At 39.6% G+C, this 22636-nt stretch overlaps 1 protein-coding gene across 1 annotated transcript; it reads right to left on the bottom strand.

Moving 5' to 3' along the window:
* Positions 1-7965: 7965 nt before the first annotated feature.
* On the bottom strand, positions 7966-15451 carry blk (BLK proto-oncogene, Src family tyrosine kinase). Its single transcript, XM_070849020.1, has 14 exons — positions 15429-15451; positions 14580-14669; positions 14334-14424; positions 14139-14169; positions 13584-13677; positions 13373-13471; positions 13161-13264; positions 12908-13057; positions 12258-12410; positions 11977-12156; positions 10991-11067; positions 9963-10113; positions 8942-9073; positions 7966-8740 (listed from the first exon to the last, which is right to left on the bottom strand). Exons 3-14 carry the CDS (start codon positions 14421-14423, stop codon positions 8538-8540), a joined length of 1464 nt encoding a protein of 487 aa, XP_070705121.1. The 5' UTR covers position 14424; positions 14580-14669; positions 15429-15451; the 3' UTR covers positions 7966-8537.
* Between the last annotated feature and the right edge of the window lie 7185 nt (positions 15452-22636).

Raw genomic sequence — 22636 nt, 5'->3', positions numbered from 1 at the left:
GGACAGCGCCTAAGTTTGTAGGCTGCTCTCGCGCTCCGCAGCTCACTGTTAAAGCCTCAGACCTGAACGTGAGGGGGGGGGGTGGAGGTGGGTTTGGTCATCCCGCAGTCCTCTCTGGTAGCCCCCTCCCTGCCTCCCTCCTTTTCACCAAGTAGCCTATAAGACCCTCAAGGTCTCGAGCACTTAGCGTTTCAGCTCAAGTGCACGCGCAGCACTGACTACCATGATTAATCACCCACGTGTCACCCAGAGGTGCACCTGGGCCACAGCCATCACTCCAGCTGTAGCCTCTCCAGCTGCTTTAATATTTCAGTAGCAATGCCACAAGCTAATATCTACCGCTATATGATGGGGAGTGCTTTCATGTTGTGTTCAATGACCCCGGAGAGATTGTTTTCTAAAGCCATCGCACCAGGCGCTGCTGTGTTACTGTACAGCTGCTCTCCTTCACCCTGTCACTAAACTTGCAGAGAGATGTAACAGGCACGTTTTATTCACCCCCCTCGTGTTCTGTGCACAACCCCACCAGCAGCTGCAGCAGGTCGACATGCCTCTCACCCATCGTACACCGCGCAGCCCCCCCCTCCCTCCAAGACACACCATGTTATCACAAAGATGAATCACGGTGATAAGCTGAGTGCATTGCCTCACGGGACAAGCGTCAGATTGCTGGTCTATAGGGTAACTGCCAGCACGTGCAGGCTACAGCAGGCTTCACTCTGACAGGAGGAAGAAGTCATCAAACATGTGGGAGACTGTTTATGGCACAGCTTCTACTCATGAATCAAAAGCGTGTGTTCATGAGCTCACAATAACTCCTGAAGCAGGAGTGTGTTTGCCTCCTTTCCAAACTTTATTTTCACATCTTCGTCCGTCAAACGAGCCGCTCAAAAGCGTTTAGTGGTCAAGACGCCCCTACCCTCCCCACTGAGGCGTTGCCATGGTTTCTATGTGCTCACCAGGCAGAGCACACACACAGAGAGGCTTTTGTAAAAAAAAAAAAAAATGATAAAAGACATTAAAGCCAGATATTAGATATTGGGGTTACCATGACAGCTGTCTATTTGTGGCTGACATTTCTGTTCTGTGGCATTTATCTCAGTGAGAGCCTTTCAGTTAGGGGTTATTGTGGTCAGCACTCATTTAACTGACTGTTCCTTTGTGTTATGCTATTTCAAAGACTTAAAGTCGGTATTGGATAGAGGTTCAGTTGGGAGAATGAGGCTACAATGAACAGATTGACTTTTCTGTTTCTTTTCAGGTTCCACTTATTTACCGAGCGCTGCTGTGATACAGAAACAAGCATGAGATGTAAAAGTCACATTACAGTACAGAGGCTTTTCATGTAGAGTTACGTAATGGCTTGTTTCATCACAAAACAACCTGTTGTTCAAATAAAGACTCGGTGAGGCTCTAAATCAGGATAAAATGATTTTGCAGTGATTTGTGAGCAAAGTTATAATTCTAACAACATTCTTTCATGTAAGTTGGGATGGTTTTCAGAGAAGAGAGAGTTTTTGACTCTTCTCTTCTGGGGATTTATATCCCCCCCTATTAAAAAAAAAATAAAAATCCTGCAGTCTCGTTTAGGTCCTGTAAATTGTAAGCTATCCTTGGATCCCACATTAAAGAGAAATACCACAGTGAGTTACTAAAATCTGTAGCGCTACCAATTTATGCAAAGTCTTGGCAGCATTACTTTCCTTCCTATTTTCACAAATTACTATGTGTCCAGTGAAAAGTATTAGAGGACATAAATCTGTCATAATAGTAAGCTGCTGACTTGTTGTAGTAAAGCATGATTGACATGTTTTAAATAAATCTTTATAAAACTGTAAAAACTGTAAACTACATCTTCTGTGTTACTGTAGAAAAAAGGCTCTTATTGTTTTAAACTAATCAAAACATTGAGGAACATCAAGAGCAAGAATAGAAGGAGCATCTTTCTGCTTCAGATTTTTTTTTTCTTCGCGCATGTCTCGATCAAAGTAAATCTTTCATCCGTGAGATAACCTTCTCTGCAGTTACATCAGGGTCCACCTTCATCAAAATGCAGTCAGTAAAGGTGGCAGTGAGATACAAGAGCCGCTGTAGAATTAAGAGGGAATGAAAGGATGCGTTTACACAGGTTCTAAGCTTGGAGTAGCTCAAACATTTCTAAAAAATTTAAAAAAAAATGATGATGAATAAGAGTGGAAAATAGAAAATATTTCATAATTGATCAAAGTAGTTAGAAAAATTGGCCATGATTTATAGAAGCAGTGAAAAGGGACTGAGAGGATGTTGGAAAGGTAACAAAAGCTTCAATCACCCTGGAAAATGTGCTGTAAGGAATCCAATGAGCAGCTCACAATGGGACAGAAATGATCTGTACAAGCGGCACTCTGGCTTATGGCTTTTCAACATGCTCTACAGCTCTGCTTCACTCTAATTTTAGACTGAGTCGTTTTGTTTTTACCACAATGGTCTGACTGTGCCAGTCGCATCTGTTGCTCAGCTGTTTACCACATGAGTGAGGGTGGTCGTTCATTTTGGGTGTATGGATCGTCACTCTCAGTGTGGAAGCAACGTTTATGCGATAATGTCTCAGAGTTACACTCCTTAACTTTCCCCTAAGACAGTCGTTCATCACAGCTCTGTCCCGTTCATGAACGCCACCTGTCATCTTCCAAAAGTCTTCATTTGAACTGATCTTAAATTTGATGTTTTTTTTTTTTTTACCACTGATTGTTGTATAAAAGGAGATATTGTCACAGTTAATTATAGACAGAGGATACACTGATCCTGCAGTAATGTGTGTATGTGTGTGTGTGTGTGTGCATGAAAATATGATTGGGACTGGTCCTGTGGTCACTGTGTATCTAAAGGAATGTGTCACCTTCACGTCAGTGGTCTGTTCAAATAATTGTCAAACACTTTAACATAATAGTTGTGTGCAGGCGGTGTGTTGAATAGCTTATTTTTAATGAATAAATTAAGCAGGTAAAAATGCCGAAGGCACAGGGTGGCCTTCACACTGCCTCTGGGTTTTGAACCCCCTCTTTCCCAACTCCCCAGCTTTTACCATGCATTTTGCTCTGTATTGCTTAGTCATCATTTAACTTGGAAACTTTATAGTTCGTGAGGACAGGGTCAAAAAATACCAAAAATAACTTCACCTGGCAAGGGGAAAGACTCCAAATGTTAATTGCTTGGTGTTCAGTGCCCACTTAAAGAACTTTATAAGTAATAATGGCAGGGATTTAATAAGTGACTGCAGACATGGACGGTTTATAGTTGTAGTCTTGTCCATGACTCTCAGGTACGTACAGTGTAGGACTGGAAACAGTATGCTGGATGGCACCTCACAAACTCCAAAGAGTTTTATGGCTCACAGATGAAGCAGTTAGGTGTCAGTCACTGTTAAGTGGCATTATGGGATAAAGGTATTGTGTGTAGTTACACTTTATATGAATGAATTATTTCTATGAACTTTTGTTCCTTGTGTCTTATAATTCAGATCACATGGTGGAAAAACATCTCACATCGTCTTTTACATTGTTTTCTTCTTGGTTTTGCTATTTTTGACATTGAATGTAAAAAAAAAAAACCACACACACACGCATAGAGGAAAGCATGTGGGAGAGAGAGCCACCCAAGGTCAAAGCCACATGTATGAATATTTACGTTGACATTTGGTACACAAACCACCAGGAGAAGGGAGATGGTGACAGCAGGGATCTTAAAACAGGCAGGAGCGCAGCGCTGCATACTGATCAGGGATGATGAGCTGTCTCATTGGTGAGATAACAAAAGACTCGTATGTCCATGACACAAGATATCAGGTGTTACATAACTCTGCAGCTGTGTGAAATGTGGCTGTTACATAGCTTATCGTTTTACTGCCCAGTAAAAGGTTTATGTGATCTTATGGAGTTCATTTAGCTGAGAGATGCTTGCATTTATTCCAGAATTCATTCATTAGTCTCAATCTTCCTGCAAGACTATTCTTTTGAAATGAATCACATCATTTCTTTCTTTAATGCTCAACAGTGGAAACAGAAGGTCTAAGAGAACATTGAATGGTCACATTTCAGCCCACATTGCGTAGGCCAGCAATACTTTTTACTGCACCAGCGCACATGTAATTAAATTTCCCTGTAGTTACCGGTGCCCTTGACTCATCATTGAGCCCAACCATGGTGGTCAAATGCTAGATTCATTTGAGGGGGTGGTGGGGTTCCTGCTGCCTCATGGCTTTAGGGCTTCCGACAGTAAATGAATTGACACAGACTCATATATCAAAAGAAAATATCAATCTAGCAGATGGTTTCCCAAATCCTTCCCAATCGGCCCAAGGAAACAAAGAAGGCCTCCATAAATTGTGTGCAGATTTCTTTTATACTAGCTTCATCAAAGAAAATTAAATTTGCACAAATGGCCCCTGTGTAAGCTTTAATTTTGGTTTAAAAAAAAAAAAGAGAATATAAGCAGCCTGCTGTACAGATCTATACAACATAAGCCAAGTAAAAACAATGCTTTCTTTTATTACCTTCATCAGTCGTGTTTTGTTTTATTTTTAGCATAAAGTACTGACAAGATCCACTATGTTCCACTATGACTTTGTCCGTTTGGTGTGAGACAGGTAGTGTGCAGTGGATCAATCAGGGCTTTTCAGCTGAAAATAACTGCCTATTGGGTCTGGAAACAACACTGGTGACGGCAGTGAGAGTGACTGGAAAGTTGGGGGTCTTGAAACCAAAACAGAGAGCTGAGAAATGCCAAACTGGGGCAGATTATTTGAGGGGCAGATTAGCCCATTGATTTAAGTATTTTTTTGCAGTGAGCGCATACTCTTTTTGTCTCTCAAATTCTGAACAGATAAATGAACTGTATGCAAGGCTTTTTAAGTCATGGATGAAATCACTGAACCATGTCAAACACACAAGTTTTATACACAACTTTACAATCCCCCTTACAGACATCCTTCTCTTTACTTATTAATGTTGCTCATTTTACAAAATGTTGTGTTGTGTTTCAAGAGCCCTCGTATCTATTGGACCAAACACTCTTGATTGATGGACTCCATTAATTTCACGACATCAAAGCCCAGGAGAGAAAGCGTGTTTATGAGGAGCATAATCCCAATTGAACACCACTGTAAACAGCAACATTATGGGAAGATGAAAGCACATCTCTTTTCATCTGTGGTGATGTGCTCTTTTTTTTTTTTTTCTTATCCCAGAGGACAGAGCGGGGTTATCCTAACATGATGCTAATGATGTGTTGCCTTCTGCAGGGATCAGCCATCAATCTGTGTACGAGCCACTGTTTCCCGTCATTATTCCTCTAAGACAGCAGTGATGAACAGAATGAGGGGAGAGGGTGATTAGGCCTCCCAACCTTTACCCCACATGTCTTGTCGTCTTGTGTTAACATCACGACTCGTCTCAAGGTGAGGCGGCTTATCAATCATACCGCTGCGTGAGATTTATAAATGGTAGTTCCCCTGAGTTCATCAGCTGACGAACTGATGTCATTAATGATCAGCGCCTGTGGGGTAGCTTTTCAAATCAGCGAACTAATATCAGCTGCTTCCATTACATCTAGTTTCTTGTGTACTGAATGAAATAATATTTCAGTTTATGCCCAACAAGTGGATTTTTAGGAAAACTGGTAGATACTCAATCACTGTTGTATTTGTTTGTGCTGCCAGAGGTAAACAGCAGAATTAGAATAGACAAAAGCGTTAATTGATAAAGGTAACAAGTGTAAACCTTGAAGCAGGATAATGCAATTGTTCTACAGTAAGAATGAAGATTTTTATAATATAATACTGTCATTTCCTCTCCTTTTGAACCAAAATTTAAATTAAAGATAATCTGCTTCTCAGATATGTTGTTCAGAAAAAAGAGCACTTGTGCTTTAAGATACAAAGAAAGACAATTAGACAGATAAAGACCAAATGAATACAGTGATAGCATCAGTGAGTGACAGTGCGGTCCAGTGGTTAGAGGCCACAGCTGTAATGACTCAGACCACCGTGCAGCACAAGATGTGTGAGGTTGTACACAGTTGCAAACTTTGGCATCCAGCAGTAGCTTTGTAGTAGACGCCATTATGAGGATGTGATTTGTGTTTTGAAGATGCGGTGATCTCTGCTGTCAAGTTAAATCTTGCATCCTAGTTCAGTATTTACTGAAAGCATTCATTAATGCACATTTACAGTACATTTAACTTAAATGTTTTGCATTCAGCCTGGCTGCAAGTCTCATTTCCCATTTCTATCTCCCCTCATTTCCTGTCATAAAAAGGCACAAATGCCCAAAACATAATTTAATAAAAAAAGAAAAGCAAAATGAATTTAAATATATTAAATTATATTATATATATTATAATATTAAATATAGGAAATTTTACACCTCACTTCCCCTCTCAGGAATTCCCTAAATTAAATTAAAGTTCTCTAATCTGATTTGATCGAAACATCCGGTATCCTAATCTCACACAACAGACTTTTTGCAGTTTACAGCAAAGCACACAGTGAAACTGTGCGACACCGACCTCTGCAGGATGACAAGAGTAACACTGTCCACTTTTTGCTCTCTCAGTTGTATGCATCTTAAATGCCAAACTTTTTTTGCTAACCTTTAAGTTTGTTTTTTTTTGGGGGGGGGGTTTCCAGTCATTTTTGTATTGTCAGGAAAGGAATAGAAACCACATGACTATGGGGAAGTGTTAATATCTATAATTGATTAATTTAAATATCAAAGACACCCCAGGCATGAAATTGTCCAGACTGCCATTAAACTGTCTTTGCTTGCATTCGTAAAGATTAACATCACACAGAATGCCAAAATGGCATCTGATGCTATGATGCATTTAATAGAATGAAAGCATCCTAAAGGACATCACAGATGCCGTTGATACAGGCCTCTCCTACTGTTGTATCAGTTGGAAAGTCTCCAAACTTTACGCACAGTGTATTTTTAGAGAAAGCCCTGAACTCATTTATATGAAAACTAATCCATCGCTCTTACAGGCTGTTTTGATGATACAACAGGAAATCTGGCCAGAGGTACATAAAAATGAAGTCACTCAGTAAACTAACTTGTGATAATAAGACTTACAGGAAACAACACTCAATGTGATGATGGTGCATCTTGTGTGTGTATTTGTGTGATGTTGATTACTGATTTATTTGCAGTAGATATTATATCAAATAAAAAGTATCTCACAATTCAAAGGCAATTTATCGGATGTACTGTAAAAAATATTTAATTTAATACCAAATGAATGTTTTTAAGCAAAAAACAAAAATGTAATTACTTTTGACGTGTCAGAGCCTTATAGCTCAGTGGCATTTGAGGAATGCCGACTCACACTTCCTGTTTCCTGTCCATTCAGGAAGTGGTTTAACTCCTGTCTGCCAGTGCCATTCAACTCTCTTATCTTGAAGATACTGTCTGTGCTCCCCAGGGCTGGTTAGACGATCAAACCCACTGTAATTTGGTTTGGTCAGTTGCTTTAAAAGGCTTCCTGTAAGCTACTGTTGTACTGTTGCACTACTATTACTGAGCTGAAGTTTTATGTCGTACAGTTACTTTGTTACCTTTGGGTTATTATCATTCATCACTGGTGCATTATCCAACACTCACCTACCTTTTTGATGATTTCGTTGATTTGGACTGCACTGCTTAGGTAATTATGCGTGATTATTATCTTAGTATTGGACATCCTGTGCATGCAAATCCTGTTTATTTGTGTTTCCCCGTCATCTTTATAACGTCACGCTGCTACAAAAGTGTACAAAGTGCATGATAGGGTAATTCCTCAGTGAGATGATTAACCCTTTACAAGAAATAGTGCTATCAGTATTTCAAATAATAAAGTATAAAAAGTGATTGTAGCCACTAAAACTTTTTTTAAATGCACGTGTAGATTTGCAAGGCAGCTGGAATGAAATACAAGAATCACCCAAATGTCTAAATATATATAACATTAATATTTTTATTTAGAAAAATCACGTACACAAGTATAAATTCTCTTTAGAAAGAAAGAGTAGACAAAAAGTGCAAAGTATTGTGCATATGCATAATCTCAGGCTGCTCACTTCTGTACCATGCAGATGTTTGATATGTAACTTTACCTGTGGCGACTTCCTCCAAAGGCCTTTTTACAACATGCATGCATTGTATTCGTATTTCCATATTCCTCATTCATGTATCAGTCTAAAATATCTCTCCTCAAACTCCATGGCTGTCCTCAAGAACGGGAACCGTCAGCATAATAAAACTCAACTGTGTTGAAGTTCTGAACATCTTCTTTCCAACCTGTTTTCAGACACTGACAAGCTGCTAGAGACAGGAAAAAGCCATAAATAGCTTTTACATTCACTCAGAAGGTAGGCGTAAAAAAAAATTGGCCCATTTGAAATGTTTTAAAAAATCACTTGTATCAGTCATAAAGAGGATGTTTGGTTTGGTCCATTCAAGTCTAACATCTCTCTTCAGGACTTTTGGTCATCCTCAGGTTATCAACAGTTTCTTTTTCTTCAATCACGGCTGCATCTCATATTGTCCCTCTGTGGCGATAAAGAAGTCATTGAGAGTGTTCTGCAGAAAATCAAAAGTCGGCCGGTCCTCAGGCCTCTGCCTCCAGCACATCATCATAATGTCAAAGAGTTCATCGGGGCAGCCGTCCGGACGTGGCATCCTATACGACCTGTCCAGGTTCGTGATCACCTCTGGGTTGGTCATCCCTGATTAGGAAAATGAAAATGCAGGCAGTGTGAAACTTGAATGGATGTGTAGGCATTACATTGTGAAATGTACCCAGCTGCAAAGTAACAACATTTATACAACATTTGCATTGGTTTCTAAGCAATACATTAAAACACAATTTTTACTTTTAATTTTCCCTTTTTTTTTTTTAAATTAATTTATTTTTCTACTCCTCATACCTGGGTAGGGTACTCTTCCATAGGTGACTATCTCTGTGAGGAGGATCCCAAAAGACCATACATCTGATTTGATGGTGAAGGTGCCAAAGTTGATGGCCTCTGGAGCCGTCCATTTGATGGGAAATTTAGCACCTATTTGTCAGAAACAGGATGAGAAGAAGTAGAAGGAAATGATGTTACTGGATGGTGACTCCAGACAACATGCAGGAGGCTCAGTGGGCATGTGAATGTGTGTTTGTTCCTCTTAGTGTGGGACGATATGACAACATATACTCTGAGATGCTAGATTTGAATAACAGTTGAGATTTTCCCATACCATTCATACCAAGCTTGGAATCTCTTTAATCTCTCTGGTTGTATTTGTCCTGCTGGCAAATATTGGATTTGCAGGATTTTTGCATCCATGTGTCAGATTTCTAAAGTATTCATTGGATTAGCCAAAAACAGACATCCCCATCATCATCATTATATCTAAAAATGGTTACTCAATTGAATTTCTCAAAAATGCTTGCAAGCCACTATGCCACAACAATATAGCATGATGCTTGCAGAAGAACCACAGCATGTTGTCAGAATAATAGTTGGGATAATGTACATCTGGAGAGAAGCCACAGAAGCAATATTAGAGTACTTCAATGTGCTGCCCCAGGCTGTCTTGTGTCTTAAAAGTTAATTTGTGTGTGACAAAGCTCTTTTTAGACTTTTCTTTGGGAGGGTTGCACTTCTATTACTAAATATATTTTGAAAGGGGCTGCAAAATAAAAGTATTGTTATGTAATGTAATTTAGATCTTGCTGTGCCTGGAAAGCGGAAAATAGCGGAAACAGCCAACTCAACAAAATACAGTATGGAAAATCTGAATGATAAAAAACAAAGGTAGAGACCTTTTTTTGGTGTCTAGTTTTAATTTAGGGAGTTATTTTTAGGCACTTGAACTCATGACCTTAGTAAGTCTAAAATCCTGGCTATGACCCTGGAAGCATTTATTGTCCAATGTGGGGAAACGCTGCACATGCTGCACCTTCTTGGGCTGTGTATTCTGACTCGATGATCCTGGCCAAGCCAAAGTCTGCTATCTTGCAGTGCAGGGTGTCACTGACGAGAATGTTGGCTGCACGCAAGTCTCGGTGGATGTAGTTCTTGCTCTCGATGTACGCCATGCCTTCTGCTATCTGCCATGTAGGAAGGAAGAGAGGAATATTGGAAGCAGCTTTTTCAGGGAATTATCAGATCAAATGCAAAGTCAGAAAATTAGGCTGCTAATTCATGAATTTGTCCCATGAAAGACATCTGTTTTAGCACACTGATTCCACTGAATAAATGGAGATTTTGCGCTCATATTGTATGCGTATGTTTCCTCTGGCCACTGTGCACAGTAGACTTAGTTGAGTGTATGCACTTGTAGAGCTAAAGTATAGTATGTGTGTATACTTGTGTTGTGTGATATTGGCAGCAGAGTGGGTTTAACAGGATGTGCCAACTTTCAGGAAGTGAAATGCTTTTTTTGGAGGGGCAAAAGAGTGCTGGGGAGCTCACTGTGGGTGGAAAATGACACGATTTCCTGTCCGGATGTTAATAATTGACGTAGGGTGAGGCTTTCAAGCCAGACGAGCAAAAGTCCCACCACAGAAACCTCACAGCTATTGCTGACAGTTTCCACGTGAATTCACATCATGGCGCGCACTACAACAGAGCCTTACTGTAGAACAGCTAGTGAGTATAAATAGACTTCGAGGTCAGTGAGAAGGCCACTGTTTTTGTTTGTGACGGAGGATGCCAAAATCTGTGAGCCGAATACTAATGTCATGTGTCATAAACAAGAGTAGTAGCAGTGAAAAAAAAAACATTGAAAAATATCTAGAATTACAAAAGCACTCACATGCAAAGTGGAAAAAACAAGTTAATGTATTAAACAAATTTTTCAAAGAAAAATCTTTGATGACATTACAGAGTTGTGGTTTAGAAAAGGCTTACGTGCAGGATACGATTCTGAGCACTCTCAGAGATTGTTTTGTTGAAATTGTGTGGTTAGAATGAAATGTTTCACACCTGTGCCGACATGTCTATCAGCTTATTTAGCTTTAGCTTTTTCCCTTCGTCTGTTTTTAGAAAGTCCAGAAGACATCCTGCAAATGAGAAAAGGTGAAACGGAACTCGGTCATTATTATTATCTAGCGATAACAGTTTCAAAGATTGTTGGTGCATCGAAACTTCCTATGATTAAACTGGCTTCTCAGAAAGACAAAGGCTTCAGCAGATATAGTCACTAATGAAAACTGCGGCTCAATGCAATGCAATTCAGTGAAACAACCTGCAATAAATGCTATACTGTACACTGTATGAAGCCTTTAGTTTATGGAGCTCTTAGGCCATTTTTGAGTCTATTGTAAAAACTGCATAATATAATCCAACACAATAACACCATATTATGGACACAAAAACTACCTTAGAATTGAATCAGCTGTCTGAGAGTCTATAAACTGAACATCATAAACATCATAAATGTGGTTGCGCGACTGTGTTTTTGTGGCCACGCTGTGTGTTTTGCTGACATACGCTGTTGTTTCTCTCTAAGTGAGTAGTTTTACATTTTTTTTAACAAAACAATGTTTTGCCCACATTTTCAAATTGCTTTTTTGCTGCCATGATGAGTCAATTAATCAACTGGCCAATTAACAGAAAATGAATCTGTATGTTGATAATGAATTCATAGTTCAAATAATTTTTCAAGCAAAAATATATAAAACATTCTCTGGTTGCTGCTTTTCCTTGTTTTATAGAATTGAAAATTGAATATGGTTGGATTTTGGACCGCTGGTTGGACAAAACAACAATCTGACGATGTTTCTTCAGACTCACAAATAATGTAACGGATATTTTCTCTATTTTCTAGACCGAATTAATCCAAAAAATAATTGTCAGATTAATCAGTGATGGAAATATGTTAGATACAGCCCTATTTGCAGCACAATTCATCATCCCCCATTGGAGAGATTTTGATCATCAAAAATTTCCCCTCCTCCCCTTTGTCTTACCGTTAACCATGAACTCGGTGACAATAAGAATGGGCTCCATAGTGACAACAGCGTGGAGGCGCACCAGTCGTTCATGCTGCAGCTGTTTCATCATGTTGGCCTCTTGGAGGAAGGCCTCGGGCTCCATCGTTCCCTCCTTTAAGGTCTTAATTGCAACCTTCTGTGTGTTCTTATAGTAACCTGCAGTGGGGATTAAAGCAGGGTGCATAACTGCCTGTACCCCACTGTCCTGGTTTAGATAATGTTTCCAATGACAGGACAGACTGCTAGCTTTCTCTCACCCATCCACACTTCTCCAAACTGCCCGGCCCCCAGCTTCTTCAACATTTTCAGGGTCTCTCTGGGAATCTCCCATTCGTCCTGCGCCCATGGCTGCTGGGGTGTCTTCGGCTTACAAGGGGCATAGAGCCGCTGACACAAACCGTCTGCTGTACCTGCACTCAGACATGATAACATGCGAACGTAACAATATTCTTTCTGCCCCCTGAAACGGTGCATGTCTGATGAGCCCTTGTTTCCCTAAATAATCATGAAAGCTTGTTTTTGTATGCTCGTGTTTAAGCGTTTCTCATAAGTTGCTGCGTGTTGGCAGCCATTCTAGAGATTTGGCCGTCTTATCTTGTGGTTTAGTCATAGGAGTGGAAAGACTATCACTCGTCTAAGACTATCACTCTCATACAGGAAATGCACAACGCCTCACAGGGGTCTAACTTCCCCTGTTAATTCAAAGTCGGTGAAAGACATCTTAGAAGTCACAGCAGTCAACTGAACCTGAATCCAAATCAACGCATGATGTATCTTTTATAAAAAAAAAAAAACAAAAAATGGATTAGGAAACATTGTACATAGACCCACTTCTATTGATATGATGAAACTTAAAAGCAATTTTAACAAAGTTTTGTGAATTTATAAAAATGTGTTTGTTACTTACGGCTGTAGTATTTAACCAGTTCCTGCAGGGATGGGAACGCGTTGGAGGGGGAGATGTAGTAGCCACCTTTGTCCAGACAGCGGATCTTGTAGTGTTTTACAACATCTCCTTGTTCTGGTGCGTGATCTCTGACTGACAGCGAGTAGGACCCTAAGAATAAAGAAAAACATTTCCACGATTTTCTGAATGAGATGCATTGCAACTGAAATTGTGACTTGCGGCATGATGACAGAAAGACACTGATGGTTGTCACCTTTACAGGTCTCGCTCTCTCGGACTAGAAAGGAACCCGGTTTATTTCCAGGGACTAAAAGCATTCGTTCAGTCTCTCTCCTACTTATGTCCTTGAAAAACCATCTGCAGACAAGAGAACCACAACACACAGTTAATGTAACTAAATAAAAGCATTATTTAATGAATTGTATCTGTTATTTGTTTGATAATTTACATGATTTTAGTTCTTACTTTTCTATGTCCAGTGTATCTGCCCTGGCTACATAATTGCACGGTATGAAGCCCTCCTGTCCAGTCGCCAACGATTTAGCCACCCACCATTCACCGTTTCTACAAGCAGACAAACATAAGTGTTCCTTCAGGTTAGAACTGCTAAGACATTTGTTTGACTACTTGCTGGATGCATGGCGTATACGCCGGGGACGAGGGGGAGGCTACTCACTCTTGTAAAACTCTGAGTTTGTCTCCCTTTTTGAAAGGAAGATCACTGTCGTTGGTGGGTTTGAAGTCATGTTGTGCCACAAAGACAATGTCATCTAAAACAGAGTAGACAGTTATTACAAAAAGGAGTGATCCGCCAAAGACTGCAGTAATAATTTCATTTTATGGATTGGTGGTCAGTTTAGATTTTTACAAAAGTCTTTCAGCCATTTTTTTTGTTAGTCTTGGCTGCTACTCAAGACATGAAATGTATTATAGTAGAAGAGGATTGCACAAACATACAGCTCAGTTCAAAGTATGGGATTACCATAGCTGTTCTTCACAGAGTCACAAGTTTGTTTTTTTGTAGTTCCCACACTGTCTGTGACATGAAAAAGATGCTGTTTTGTGAATAATCTCATCTCGTCCTCAAAAGAACTGAGGAAATCCAACCAAGATTTTGATCGCTAAGTGTAGCGTCCTGTCACTGCCGCTAATGTCTCTCTGCAGTTGACTGCATTAAAGCCGGCCTGTCTTTAGTGGAAAGTTTGTTATATGCGGCATGTTCAGTGATTACCGTTATCCAAATAGGTGCTTCCACTTCGGTCCTTAAGAACAGAGAAAAAAGTACATTTTTTAATATTCAAAATCTTCTGTAAGTCAGGGAAACACTGGTAAATAATTGAATGTATTTAAACTAGAATAATTTTATAATTCACAGTGAATTACTACACTTTGTACTCAGTTAAAATAAGTAAAGTGGTTTACTTACTATGTGATTTGACGAGTGGGAGGCCAGAGCGTTGTGTTTCCCTTTGTAGAAATTGTCATCATGTTTCTGGGCACTACAAGCACAGCCCATCCTAAATGTGTGATAGAAATCTTCTTCAGTTATACTGCTAACAGGATTTACTTAGTATAACAGTACAATGCCTTTTATTTTATCAGTACACCACACATGTTAAGTTCCTGCTAAGAGCCTCAGATGGTTACAAAATGTTCCTTTCTTTGCTCTTACCTGATGAAGCAGATGAGCTTTACTGAAGCTGCTTTCAGTCTCCCCCCCTCCCACTGCAGGGCCTGTGAGTCTGTGAGTTCATGCCCGGCGCTGAAAAATGAATTAAACTTCGTTAAAAGGTCCCAAATCATCAGCGGACAGTTTTATGTCTCGGTTACAAGTGCCCGTAATACAAATTGCTTGTCATAAGCGGAAAATGTCACTTCATCTTTATATGGTAGAATTTGCAAGGACGGTTTAAGACACATGCGTGTTATCATGTCATGAGTTGAAAACAGAAAAATGAAGTGCTGAAAATAACTAGCATGGAGGTATTTACAGTGAACTTTCTCCGTTCGTGTCGATGTGAAAGCTCGTTGTTTTTCATTTATGGTGTGCAGTCTTCTGAAGATGCATGTCAAAACTTTTACAGTAGATAGATGATGAAAGAAATAGATTGTTACGGTGAACATCACGTGAACCAAAGATAGTTTGAAGACGTAAGAACAATTCTAACAGTTGGTTGGCAACACTTGTAATGTACGTAGCAATGTCCTCAACCAAAGTGTCAGAGGTTTGGTCACACATCTAATTTTGTTTCCATTTATAATGTCATGTTTGTAACTGCTCGAGTATTTAACTTCATATTAGCACATGCTTTTGTCTTCAAATGACTGTTGTAAGTGTTCTGTTATGATTATCATGAACTGTGTGACTTTAAACATTATAACATTCTTTCAAAGTCATTCTTTTTAATTCTAAATTTTATTCTTTTTGGTGTCATTGTTCATTTTACCAGCATAATATTACAGCACCTGCACTTCTTTTAGCCGTCTGTAGTGTGAGATACAACATGCAGCAGATAAATACCTTGAACTTGTCCCCGGCTTGTGTCTTCAGAAGAGCTTCAGATGCAAAATGCCCTCAGTTTCCTTATTGAAAACCAACTGCTTGTCAGTGTGTCACTCTCACTCGCTCATTTTGTTTCTCTCTCTCTCTCCCCTGTCTTTTTTTCCACTCTCTCTCGGAGTGAAAACCAAGCCACCCCCGGGGGACTACGTTGAGTTTACTGTAATTGGTTGCAGTTTGTCCACTTATTTTTGACCAGTACTTCCCTCCCTTGCCTCTCTAGCAAATCATCTAACAGGATAGTACAAAGATCACCTCAACTCCAGATAGAGCTTCAGTCAGTTTAATTTCAATTGAACCTTTAACTTGTTCAATACTTCAATTTACAATTTTTTTTACAAGATTTAGTTTTCAATCTAATCACAGCTAGTATCAGATTTATTGGTCAAATTACAAAGACGCTGTTTATCAATTAATATAGACAATTTCAACATGTGTTAGAGGACAGTCATTAAATTGTAACTGTTAACTTTTTATTCAATTGCCAATGGGCTTGCATGTGATTCAGTGGAAATATGGTTATACTGTGCCGTGTGTGTGACCAGAGTTAATTATAGCTGTGGGTCAGTGTTGAGTGTAAGAGAGACTACGGTTACCATGACATATATCTCAGTTCCTCTGGTGGTTTAAGCCACTGCGTTGTTTATCTCTACAAACCTTTGCAATTTAGCAAACTCTGATGCACATTTACACGAACCCTGTTGAGCAGTGCACACTCTCGCCACAAGGTGGACTGCTGAACCAGGCTACAAACGCTCTGAGAAATAGTGATGCAGTATCTGCTCAGAGATGGCTCATGGGAAGAGTAGACATGCGTCTCTCAGTTGCCTGTCCGGGGTCAAAGGTCAAATTTAACCTTTGACCTCAGACAGGCAACTGAGACAGTTTAAGAAATTAAAAAGTTAGCACAATCTTTTAATCGTCTTCAGATTCAGATTCAGAATACTTTATTTGTTCCCGAGCGGCTTCATATGTCAAGAAGTAACGAGCAGGCTATTCATATAATGCTGCCAAATCTGCAAAGTATGTTTGTCCCCATTTTGTTCTACTTTTTCAAACTTTTTATTTTAACATCAATCTTTTCAGATGGAAGTTCCTAGACCTCTTTATCCTTCTCTCCTTGCAACCTTTCTTTTACCTTAAATAGAACTGTATATTACACACACTGTTTGGGTTTAGATGAAACTGTAACATGTATTTGTGCCTCCAGGCTCCAGGTTTACTGTGGTGTAGGTTGTCCGCTCATTGCTGTTCCTCAATGTGGACACTAGAGGGCGTACAGGTGAATAGGTAAAATATACATGTATATCACCATTATATCATTATATCATTATATCAGATCACCAGTAAACCTCCCTAGTTAAAAAAAACCTACGTTAAGACAATTATTTTTCTGTTTTACAACAATTGTTTCAACAAATGAAGTATTATCTAATTAAATATGTGCCAATCTGCACACATTTCTCAAAGAAATGTGGACACTGAAAAAGCCTCATTTCATTTTGTTAACAGAGCCAGAGGTTTTTAGTGAGGGAATTTTGGGTGTCTTTTCTTTTTAAATATATGAATAAACATCTTTGTAAAAACCTTCGGAATACAGATAAAAAGTAAAAATGGAAAGTTTGGTGTATGTAAAAGCTACTGAAGTGGAGAATGCTTGCTCAGAGTGTGAGGAAAACTTCATTTTGAGAAATCAGCATTGAAAGATATGAATTCAGGAGACATCTATTGACACAAATAGACAAAGTGCAGTAAAATAAACACTTAATTGTGTATTTTGGACATTTATACACTACCTTACACTAGTAACACTTTACTTTACACTAGTCTAAAGGAAGTTATGGAAGCAAAATTGGCCAAAATCTCAAAATTGACCAGTACATGAAAAAAACAACGTTTTTCACCTTAACAGATAACCCCTCATCTTGGCCTCCTGTACGGAGTGTCGAACTTTGGGGATTTTCATTGTGTAACGCCTGTATATCTGTATCTGGTGCAGAGCCCAGTGTGCGGATGTGAATGCAGATGCAAAGTCTGTCACATTGGGGGGGGAACAAAATTGCGAGGTGATGTGCGGTCAATCTATCAAAGTGTAACAATGCTTTGGTTTTTCACACCATACAGCACAGCTAACCAGGTCTTTCCTATTCTCACCACACAATGCACTGAAGAGGGAATTCACCCCTCTTCTTCAGTGATGGAAACAATAAACACAAAACAATGTGTCCTTGAGTTATCTAGCAGTAATTATGACCCTTTTGTTTCTGGTTTACATGCTAAATTGCTATCAAATGTTATTAAGAATGAATCAAAGAACCTTGTAAGGAAGGTATCATTCAGAGTATGGTGTAACCTATAAGTGCAGGGAACAATAAATCTTACAGCACCGGAAGTGTTTGTTTCCTATGGGGGGCTTTATACAACACGCAACGTGGGGATATTACTCTCTGGGCAACACTTCACAGGTTTTTGTTTGGACCACCTGTGCTGTGTGTGGGGACTGTGCTGTGCTGTAGTTCTCTGAAGGAACAACCTCACTTCACTTCACTACACACACACACACACACACACACACACACACACACACACACACACACATACACACAGGCTGCAGGTGCATGGTGAGTGTTATTGAGTGCGTCCTGGTTACTAACTGCTGTTTCTCTTTATACTCCCGTCTTCTGGTTTTCCATCAGCCCTTGTTTTCTTCCCAGGGCTTGGCGGATGCTTGTGTACAGCTCTGTTGGGGTCCCCAGACATTGCATCCTGCCTGCAAAAGGGTCATAAGTGGACCCACAGGATAACCTGAACAACGGTGGGAAAGACAGGGAGCGTGGGTCTCCTTAACTAACGCAGTCCTGGCCACCTCTGTGCCAAAAGCATACATGCTGCCAATGAGCGCTCTCACCTCAATGTGAGTGTGGACTGCATGTGACCGAAAATGTCTGTGCATGTGCCTGTGTGGATGTTTTAGATTTAGAACTTGACCCTCATTCATCATATTTGCAAAAATACAGATTATGAATTGAATATTTACTAGAAGCTGCACAATATGTGCTCAGTCAGTGTATTTGTTTTTATCAAAGCAGGCGCTCACACACACACACACACACACACACACACACACACACACACACACACACACACACACACGTATCAACACACAAGCAAGCACTTTCCTCAATTTTGATCCCCCTCTACTTCACAAGAGGCCCCTCTTTGACTTCCTGTCTGTGTGGGAACCATTTCTGTCCTCTGTCACACATGGAGTGAGAGAAGGTCTCGCTTCTGCATTTGCCTTAAAAAGACAAAGTGATTGTCAATAAACAAGGAACAATTAAACTTCCACATGCATTCAACAGCCACGTCTGCTGTTCCTCTGGGATGTCCATGAGTTTTGAGAGAGCTTCACTTTCCTGGCTGTTTTTCCTCCATTAGACAGAAGTCACCAAAACTGCTGAAACTGTATTGTAGCTCTGTTTGTAGCATTTTCTGCATTTTTAAAGGCATTTTAGTGCGTGTACAGTAAGACAGCAGCATTCATACTCAGTAAAATCGCTAAATTCTGCATATTTATTTATTCTTTTATGTTTTTGTGTTTCTTAACACTCATGAAGAGTAAAATGAACCCTTATTTTTTATCATCTAAGCTCCAAAAATGGCACTTTCCCCAGTTAAATGAGTACCTGTCAGTCTCTTTGTTTAAAACACACATCTGCATTTGGGTCTGCAGTGAAATAGTTAGGAGCAAGTCTATGCAGCTGTTCCAGAGGCAAGTTGCTCTGAGGTAAACATGGCTGCGGGAAAGCCCCTTATTATTGTGCTCCGGATGACGTTCCTCACTCTTCCAGTGTTTGCTGTGGAAATAGCTCTGTGCCAGCGAGCAGGTGCTTCCTCAAAAACTCTTTGCTTTTCCAGAAGATTTGAGGATTGAATTCACCTCACTAAATCAAACATTAGTGCAGCATTATTAGTAGAGGAGTAGTATCAGTGTACTTCATTTAGAATTTGATGTGGTTTTTCACTATGGATTTAAAACAGATTTTGATTTCAGTGAGTCTTGGTATTGGATATTCTCTGCTTGAGGAACATTTCCTCCTAATAGCAGACCTATTTTCACATGAATGTGGTCAGCCACCATCTTCTATCTGCTGAAATATCTGTTTACATGATCCTGTTTACTGTCTTACTATTTCACCAACAAAACATGAAGAGAAACAGAATTTTGTTGAGTGAAAACAAGCTGTAATTGACATCTCTTTTGCTTTCCAGTTGGTTTTGTTGCATCTATTTGGGCAGAACAACTCACAACTTTGTCCTTGTCGTTGGCAAACTGCTGATCCACCTCTGAATAAGTCATCAAATAGGGTTTTAGGGTTCCTAAAGCTTTATTTGTTTTTGTTTTTTTGCAGAAAGCCCCGTCATGTTGTGAATTTGGTAAATTTGTTTAAGCTCTGCACTTTCCACCCACTCCTGAGATAAAAATCTTGATTTTATAGCTCTCAGATATTCGACTTTCCTCGTCAGCAGCTAGTCGCTAAATCAGCCATTTGCAGCTGCCTGCTGCTCCTTGGGATAAGTTGATGAGAAAGGTAAATTCAATTATACAGTTAACTGGCCTGTAAAAAATCTGCTAAACATAAATTAAAAACTTTGTTGACAGGAAGAGCTGGCTAAAAATTCTCTTTCTTTGCTCCACTCCTTCCTGACCAGGTGATTTATGTTAACTTCTTGCTTGCTCGCAGGATCAATTATTTAAAAAAGGACATTCTGAGGTTTTGTGGGGCTTCATTTTGGTAGACAGTAACTGTTTCCCTTTCAGTGTTTGTGCCAAGCTAAGCTAAATACAACCTTATTGATTTTTTCCCCTCTTCAACACTGTTGTGACAGGAAATAAGCAAAAGTGCTTGACAGCAGCGGTTGCATGCAGGCAGCAGATGCAGTAAAAGGGACTTCAGAGGCTGCATGCCCTACACTTGACTCAATGAGCATGCTTGAGCAGAGCGGCCTTCCCCTCACTGTGGTGTTATGCAGTCAATCAGAGTGACACCAATTATGTATGTCACATGACCACAAGAGACTGCAAATGGAAACTGAGAGGGGCACATCCATCAGCTCCGTCTAATGGGCGCTCACAGTAGAAGGAGAGTGAATGAAGTCTCAATAGACAGACTCGTGCACTCATTCACCATATATTTCCGTAGAGATTCACTATACTTGTGAATGGGATGTCTATTATACTTTCAATTATCTCTACACTGATTTTCCTGTAGACGTCTCTCTGGATAACACCGTAGATCAGCAGTAAGTAAAGATGTGCTCAATGACTCTGTGTATGAAGACATAATGACACATATTTTTTTACAAAGTTACGTGCGTAGTGACACTTTTTTTTAATTAGAAGAGGCAGAAACATTTTGCTTTTTCTTGATTTGTGTTTTGAATTGTATGGCTTGCAAAAGAATGACAAAATGACTTTAAGTGCATTTATTTTCAGAGACAATAAGTACAGTACATTCAGCAGAGGTAATAACCTCTGTACCACAGACAATTCTGTGTTTTCTTATTGATAAACACTGTTCAGTGGTCTAATATACAGAACAATAGGAGAGTCTGACATGATACATAAAACCCTGCCGCGACTTTTGCTACTTTCCAGAGATGTTCGTGTTCGTCTGATATAGAAATCAATTAAAGCTATAACGCCGATACCTGAGAGACTCACGAGGATGCTCACACTAATGTAAATCATCATACAGTCAACAGTAGTGTGTCTGCACAATAGCAAATTAAACATTCAAAATGAATATAATCAGCATTTTCTGGCTTTCCAGAAAAACACAATATCAACTAGAAAAGAACATATTTTTGTAGTATTTTAAAATTTTACTTTGGAACCAAAAGTCTTCAAAGAATATGTTTTGATTAGATACAATACATATAGAGATATATCAGATTCAGCAGCAAAAATGGTATCAATATCAATTACTGAAGTAATTTGAAGAAAAACTACTGTACATGTGCATGTTTGACATTTTCAAGTCATTAATGTAACAGTCAGATTCTATCAAGTTACCCTCCTACATACAGTAAATACATTCAAGTTTTAAGATTCCCTTTTCATACAACTGTATGTGTGATATGCTGTGCGTGTGTTTCTAGCATTAGAATTGCTAGAACAAAGTGCTTGTGTTTCTTTAGTGCGTTTACCAAAAGAGAATAATCTAGGTCAACCTTTTTGCTTTTTCCATTTCACAGTTCTTGTTAGATCTCCTCTGGAAGTCCCAAGTTTATGACTTAAAATGTCAAGAATGACTTCAGAGTGTTTAACACTTGTAGCACCAATACTATTAGTTGTCACCTTGTTATTTTCTACTGTAGATTCCTCGTCTTACTCCTGCATCTCACTCTGTCAATCATCCACAGCCTTTGCAGAGTCACAGTTAATCTTTTTTAATCTTTTTCTAACTCTTTGACTCAAGGCTTCCAAGTTCTTTGTGGCCGCTCATCTCAGTCTCAGAATCTTCTACGTCAGCGTAGGCGCCATCGTCAGACTCTGCATTTACTTTCCTTAATGTACCAAGTGGGATTACCAATGTTTCCACAGTTGCTTCTTTAGCTGCCTCTTGATTATCTGGCTTGGTCGGTACAAAATCTCCCTCCTCGTTTTCCTCCTCTGGTTCATCTGAATCTTCCTCTGCCTCGTCCTCGCCATCAGCTGAATCCCCCTGATTTCCACTCCAGTCTTCAGTTTCTTTCTCCTCTTTTTCTTCAACATTGTCGGCATCAATCTCATCACTTCCATTTGGGATGTTAATACGTTCACAGTGTGTTGCATTTGTTCCTGTCTGCTCATCATTGCCATCAGCTGCATCTTCCACTGGTTCATTTTCTCTCTTTTCTTCCTTGTTTGCTGATGTTTCCTCCACATCCTCATCGTTGTCTGGCTTCAGCTCCACCACATCATCAGGGCCCTCTGTTTCATCGTGTGTCTCAGCTAAACCATCTTCAGTCATGTCACTTTCTTCGCATGCTTTGTCGTTGTTTATCTCAGATTCACTGGCATCAACCTCTCCATCTTCTCCTTCTGTAAGCTGCTGACTGTTATTCTCTGCGGATTCATCTTCCATATTATCTGTGGACTCTTCCCTTCCTGTCTGGGCTTCTGC

Source organism: Pempheris klunzingeri, chromosome 18, assembly GCF_042242105.1.
Source record: "Pempheris klunzingeri isolate RE-2024b chromosome 18, fPemKlu1.hap1, whole genome shotgun sequence".
Lineage (NCBI taxonomy): Eukaryota > Metazoa > Chordata > Actinopteri > Acropomatiformes > Pempheridae > Pempheris > Pempheris klunzingeri.
Note: the sequence above shows the minus strand (reverse complement) of the source record. Positions and strands in the feature narration are given on the sequence as shown.

What these genes read in the sequence shown, in the direction of transcription:
- blk (XM_070849020.1), bottom strand. Translation starts at nt 14,423, where the DNA reads ATGGGCTGTGCTTGTAGTGCCCAGAAACATGATGACAATTTCTACAAA. An exon ending in AAACTCAGAGTTTTACAAGA is followed by an intron (nt 13,472 to 13,583) that starts GTGAGTAGCCTC and finishes GTCTGCTTGTAG; the next exon opens with AAACGGTGAATGGTGGGTGG. An exon ending in AGAGAGCGAGACCTGTAAAG is followed by an intron (nt 13,058 to 13,160) that starts GTGACAACCATC and finishes CTTTATTCTTAG; the next exon opens with GGTCCTACTCGCTGTCAGTC.